Genomic DNA, 6,895 nt, shown 5'->3' with positions numbered 1-6,895 from the left:
CACAGTAGGAAAAAATTAAAATAATAACAGTATTGAAGAGCGTTATGAAATTCTGAACTGTGAAAAAAAACAATGAAAAGACAATACTTAAATTTAAATAGTAGATTGTAGGTCCCACCTTGCAACCTTTGTTCATGGTTTTAAGGCTGCACTTGCACAAGCAGTTGTGCAAATGCTAACGTTTAACATTATTCCTGTGCATAATTCTGGCTCCAGCAGACATTAAAATGATGTGATGGGTTGGGACCTGATCCCCAATCCCAATAGTCATGTCTCCTGCCATGCCACATGTCCATGGCAGGACACACCACTGGTTGAGACCAGAGACTGATCCCAATCATGTCATTATTTTAACAGCAATGTTACAACCCAATTCAGGTTAGCATGGTTCCTATCTGGAGGAGATAAGTAGCTCCTCCTACCTTGAAGTTTACTTTTGCCATATCTGGCAGCCCAGAGACAAATCCTGCTGCTTTGTCCTGCAGTTCCTTTGGGACTGTAGGGCAAGGATCTTCACAGGTTGCAGCCAATTCTGTAGATTACCATTAAAAATATTTTAGAAGACACCATTAGCCCCACTTTTACCTAAGAAGAGTGTGCTGGGCATCATATGTGCCTGTTGATAGTCCACTTTTAAAATTCAACATTTTTTTTTTCATAGTACATGCCCTATGGCCTTTTGATTTTAGCACTGTACACCCTCTTAATGCTAAAATGATACACAGATGTCATTGCAATATTAAGTTAGCACTTACAACATGGAATAATTTGGTGCAAGACACAGGGAATTAGCCACCCAATATCTACTCAGTGTTAATGGGAATTCTTAGTTAAATTGTACAATTTAAGAAAAATAAAAATATCTAACTTTTGTTTAATAAAATTTCATGAAGCTTATAGAAGAACAAATCTTTCAAACTTCAAAATGTGTGAAAATCAAACAGGGGAAGACAGATCTGAGTTTGAAAACTAGCAATATGTGCAAATTGTGCCTAACATACTAAACTTGAAATAGTTTTTTTTAATATTAAACTTATCAAGTAACTTATTAAGTTTGTTAAGAAATAAAATAGTTCACCTTGCATTTTTTATCCTGCCTTGTTGGTCTGTGTATTCCAACCTGCTGGGAAGGAAGTTGCATTACAAAGTCATATTTTCTAATACAGTGTGAGCCACATATTGTCTCTGGCAAACAAAACAAAATCACCTAACATGGAGGGTGGGCAGTGAATTCTCCAATCCTCTTTCAGTCGCACACAATGATATTAGCATTGTTCTGTCAATTTCAAGGTTGCTATTGGTGAGATCCAGAAAATTAAGAGAAAGCTGTCCCTTCACAAAACAGAAGGCATTCTTAAATCTGTTTAAACAGTTCCTTTAATTTTGAAATTAGTGGGATATGGCAAATTATAGGTGGCACTTGCAAAATTTAAATGGCTGCCTGCCTTACTCAAGGATATCTTACATGGTTTATAAAGCAATACTTCTGTACACACTAAATACCTTAACCAGCATATTTTAACATGCATATTTTTCTCTAAATTCTGATTTCTAAATTAGATAATTTGCTAAAATATCCCCCCTAAGGCTCATATTACCTTCTATAATAGCTGTAACAATAAGCCATAATCCTGCAAGTAATGACTCTTAGATATGCAGAGGCCCAAATATTTCAGTAATATTTACACAGATGTAAGTACCACCACAATTCTCACATCCCTAATGAAATGCTTGGAAATGTATACTTTAATAATTAAATAGTACCTTCCATGCTGATCATCTTTATCTGTATCCATACCTTCTCTGAAAAAACAGAGCAAAACTTTCAAAAATACAGTAAGATTAGCAAATACCAAAAGCTTATATCAAACAAGCATTTATTTATGCTTGTTAATGAAATCAAACATAATTAATTAAATCATAAAACGTTGCTTTTGCCTTTAATCCCCTAGTGCAAAAATAAGCCATCTATTTAAACAATGTTATATGCACAAATTGTACATGAAAGATCATAAGTATGAAGTTTTTGGTTTTTCTATTGCAATGATGAAACCATCTTGGAATAATTTTGCCTCCACCAGAACAAACCAACTTACATATTTGATATGCTGTATAGTAAAAGAAGTTACAAACTGATGGCATCAGTTTTATGACAATATTTTTTAGTCTATTAATGTGTCCTTTCTAGTTTCTCGCCAAAGCATTAAAATGTTTAGCCATTATCAAACAACTTGCACTGGTAAGTCAGAAAGAAATAAAAAACTTCTAATTCTGTGTAGAATTTTTTTTTTTTAGCTCTTAGTTTTCATGTTCTGGTGTGATGTTTGTAGGTGCAGATTAGCAAAACAGAAAATTTTCCCCTTTATATTTCTAAAAAAAATTGTTGTTGATCTCTTATTTCAGGGCATCACAGTTGGCATCACCTATTTTAAAGTCTTTGCTTTTGTCACTTTTAATAGGAATCTAGTAGTATATCCCAAGTTAAGGTTTGCTTTTTAATTCAATTGTGAGCTAGTGCTCATGGAATATTTAATCAGTATTTTAATGATGTACACCTAGGCATCTACTTTTTTTTTTTTTTTTTTTACCGATACCTGGTTATAAAATTGTCTTAGTAACGTATTGTTTTGTTTATCAGCTATGTGACCACTTTGTTTATATAAACTTCTGTACGATGTTATAAGTGCTGATCACATTCATATACGCTTCTCAGAATTGCATCCATACCGGCTGTCATTCTTAATATGTCTGATACTTAAGACAAAATCCTTGCCTTTCTAAGCAGTTGTTTTGTAGAATGCTTCAAATTCTGTTTCATGAGGGAATACTATTTTACCACCTTTCTGTTAAGGAAGTTACCTGGAATCTCCATGGTGATGACAGAAGAAAAATCTTTTATTTTTACACGGAGTCCCGCTTTTCCCTGCTTTTTTTGTGGGGCTCCTTTCTTTTGTGAATTTCTCTGATTTTTGTGAAAAATACCCAATTTAACATTTTCCATGAAAACCATGAAATGGTGATTTCAGTTCATTCATACCTATTAAGAAGCCAGTGTAGCAGGTGCACAATACACTTCTACAGTCAATCTTCTTTTCTTTGCTCTTGACTGTGGCATAATAATTGCTTCCCCATTTTTCACTTAAATTTCAAGCACATTAAAGCATTTCCCTTTATCTTACATGAATCCAAGAAAGCACGCTTATCTTGGGGCTTCCCCAAAGAAACTGCTTTATCTTGGCATCCCTTATGCTGAAACTGTAAATGACATGCCATTTCCCCAAACAAATAGCATTATTTGCTTGAGAATAGGCGAGTTAAAATAGGCGAGTTAAAACTCCAGTCAAACAGGCCTAGTGTTTAGCGTAGCAGACCTAGTATAGCAGATTTTACAATTGTTTTTTTCCCCCCTTCTGTGTGTTCTTATGGATCACGGGTTGGCAAAGATCAAAGCCACTGGTGAATACATTTTTGAAAAAAAGGGTAGTGATTTCTAGAAGCTGAACTTGATACCTTAAAAGGAATTGATTTTTAGAGGTGGTTACTCACATTTTCTGGAAACTGACCACTTTTAAGCCATCAAAAATTGGACATGCAAAACCGCTAGTTACTTTTGGAAAACTGGGGCCTCAAAAATAAAAAATAAAATGATCCTATTAGCCCCACCTACAGCCCCTTTATGTTGCTTCAGCAACTTCCAGATTAACTGCAAAATTCCTTCCTCTCTCACACAGAAGGCATAGTGTTCAGTTTACACAACTTAGGTTCAATGTTCATCTAAAAACAGTTAGAAACAGTAAACTCCAAAGTGTACCAGAGAGGACATTCTGGTACCTTGAGACATACAAAACTCATGGAGTTTGTTGACATCTTCAGAATTTCAAACAGAAATAGATATTTAAATGATGTTTGTTTTACAGATAAACCTCCCATTAACCACAATTTCCCTATGCTCCCTCCCACTAATTTTTTTTTCAGATCCTCTTCCCACATGCTACTCTTATTTCTTGATCATTGCATTTTTCAAGATCCTCTTCCTAATGGCCCAGAAGTTGATACATAACAGAATTTCTAATGAGGTATTTTTCTTTCGACATCTGCCTGAAGGGCTCAGGCAAGTAATTTTAAATGTTTTTTTTTTTTTGTTGGAATTTAGTGTATCTTTTTGTCATGAAACCTTTCACAAGATAAAGTCTTAAAAATAATGGGACTAATAAACCATGGTTCAGAATGTTTATCTATGATCATAAATTACAAACACATTTCAGTCATGGAGAAAAGCTAGACAGAGCTCCTTCAGCTGAACTAAGACTAAGCTAAATAGCCATGCTACTCTGGAAGAAGTTGCTGTAAAACATTATGCCCCAATGGGACCTTCCCCTCCCTCCATTTCTCTTCAGTTGTTCAAAAGTTGGGGAAGCTACTTAGGACTATCATTTTGGGGAGTATTTTATTCTTCCCATCACACAAGATCAACCAATTATCCTGATCTAGGCATAGCCAAGGCTTCTATTTCTTGCCCCTGTCTATCCATCTGTTCACAAAAGGCAAGCAGTCTCTTAATCCTATCCTCCAGCCCCAACACCCACTCATACTGCAATTAAAGCTGCAATATGAACAGACTTTACTTTGCTAAGCAAAACTGTATGAGTGAGAATTTACCTCCCTTTAATCCACTACATAGCTGAAAATGGCTAGGGACAATGTAGCCCTTAAAACTGCCTACTTTTTAATGTCCAGTTGATAATAAAAGGAAATTTAATTAAATACCCTAAGAAAAGCATTCGAGACTGGGTGATAATAATTACAAAGAGAAAATAGGAAGCAGTGTAACAAACACCTTTAATGTTTTTAAAAAAAAACCCATACACACAAGAAAGTTCACATCATTCTAGCTTTAGTAACTGGTTTAATTAGTAGGGATTATGTCTGAACTGCCTGCTACTATGATACTTTGATCTAAAAAGATTTCCCATGTTTCAAATTTCCTAGCTGTAGCTTCAGCTGATTTCTTATCCTGTTTTAGTACTCAGTTACCCATAAATAAGGCCTATTTCTATCCAATTAAATATACTGAAATCACAAAACTGCAGAGTTTTCATTTGTGTTGCACAACCTAACAAGACTTCTAACAAAATTCAATGTCTATGCAAGTTGCAGACTGGCAAAGTACATACATATATTCACAGACAGAAACTGCTACACCTCCTTTCTGACAAGGAAATCTTGACCTTCTCTCTGTATTATACCTCCTTCCACTCATCCTTTTCCTACTCAGACAAAGGGATATCCATGATAAAAGGTGCTCTGCTAAGCTCGTATTGACTTGCAGGTAATCAAATATTTTGAAAGGTGAAATATATAATCAAATATGCTGAAATATTTTCTAAGTTGAAGCAGGAAACCCTTGCTTTCAGAAATGTCACTATCCACCAACAGCAAATATAGGATTTTGACAACAAGGGTGTGGACTTGTGTGCCATGTGACTGGATGTCCAAAGAATGCTCATCAAGTATCCATACTGGTTGGCGGGTCTGCAGCCAATATTCTTCGCAAGGTTGGGGGCAATGTGGGGAGGATAGTTCCTATCACTGGCCTGAAGGGGCCAGGCCAGGTCAAGTCAGGCCAGATAGGGCTTTGCTGGCAAACTAAGTAGAGGAGGAATCAAACGGGGGCACAAACATGTCACCTATGGATCCCACCCCACCCCCGCTGTCCACTAAAAGAGCTCTCAACAGAATTAGCATGAATATATTTTTAGATTAAAATGAGGGGGGGGGGGGGACACAGAAAAAAACCCACCCAATAATTTGGTTTACATACAACTTTTATACTAACTTAACTTACTGTTCGAGTGAGATATATTAAAACCAAACCAAATTTTTAAACAACCCTACTGTGTACACTTACATTAAACACAGGAATTAATACAGGTATAGCATATTCCCCTTCTCTTTATACCGGTATAAATATCTTTACTTGGAAATAAATGCGATCACATTGTGGAAGGGACTAAACCAGTACAATTTTCATAGTTAGGCAAACCCAAACAGCCTGTCTAAACAGAGGATGAACAAATTTAAACTAAACAAGCAGACATTCTTTAACTGGTGCAACCAGTGTATGTGGATTTGTAAGTCTTTCTAAACCTGGCTTAATACTAGCTTAGCTTCTACCCAAAAACTACACGAGAAAACCGGATATAAAAATTGTACTTCTCTTAGAGTCTGAATTAAAACTAATTACTGAAAGGTTTATACTTACTCAAAAGAAAAGCCATCAAGTCTGAAAAGATAAAGAAAAAGTATTATACACAATGTACAAAAAAAAATCATTAAAATGCTTACTAGATTAAACTACACCAATTTCTTTGGTTTGCATTAATTTCCAGTGCGGTACCAATTCTAGCACACTGACATGCAAATTTCTATAGCCAGAAACTAAAAAAAAAAAAATGTAATTCAACGTGAAAAGGCTCGTTTATAACCTACGTCAAAAGGGTGCAACACTATTATCTTATAGAAAAATTAATTCCAATTTTATAAAATTAATTTGAAAGGATACTGAAGTTGACTTCCTTAAAATTAAACCTATTGTGTGCCTTCTGTTTAGTGAGGGTAAACAATGAGCTTCTTGCTTTACCTGTCAACAGTATGGTTAGAGAATTGAGGTACAAAGGTCTCCATAGGATGGAGCAATAGCATACTGTCCCAGGGACAACGGGACTAGCGGGAGACCCCGGCCCAGAGCCAGAGGAAATACTCACTTATGCTTCGCAGGAGGTGGGAGCAGCGGCGGCGTGCAGGCCGGGGAACCACCCGCGCAGCTCGTTAGCCGCGCATTCGTACGGCTCGGGCAGAGTGACGTCAGAGAGAGGCGCCGCTCAGCGGAAATAAA

The 6,895-nt window shown here is 36.2% G+C and overlaps 1 protein-coding gene across 4 annotated transcripts in view; it reads right to left on the bottom strand.

Annotated features, from left to right (window-relative positions):
- The window catches only part of ARNTL (aryl hydrocarbon receptor nuclear translocator like), a 54,609-nt gene that overhangs the window by 33,401 nt on the left and 14,313 nt on the right, over window positions 1-6,895 (bottom strand). For 2 of the 4 annotated variants that reach the window (XM_025194768.1, XM_025194766.1), the window contains exons 4-7: window positions 6,263-6,283; window positions 1,765-1,803; window positions 1,208-1,294; window positions 1,079-1,120 (exon numbers count right to left, since the gene is read on the bottom strand). In XM_025194768.1, coding sequence (XP_025050553.1) covers window positions 1,079-1,120; window positions 1,208-1,294; window positions 1,765-1,803; window positions 6,263-6,283 — 189 coding nt within the window. Of the gene's footprint in view, window positions 1-1,078; window positions 1,124-1,207; window positions 1,295-1,764; window positions 1,804-6,262; window positions 6,284-6,895 lie in introns of all 4 variants that reach the window. The other 2 variants (XM_006038267.3, XM_025194767.1) reach the window with 2 other exon arrangements.

This window comes from Alligator sinensis, unplaced genomic scaffold (assembly GCF_000455745.1).
Source record: "Alligator sinensis unplaced genomic scaffold, ASM45574v1 scaffold1072_1, whole genome shotgun sequence".
Classification (NCBI taxonomy): domain Eukaryota; kingdom Metazoa; phylum Chordata; order Crocodylia; family Alligatoridae; genus Alligator; species Alligator sinensis.
Note: the sequence above shows the minus strand (reverse complement) of the source record. Positions and strands in the feature narration are given on the sequence as shown.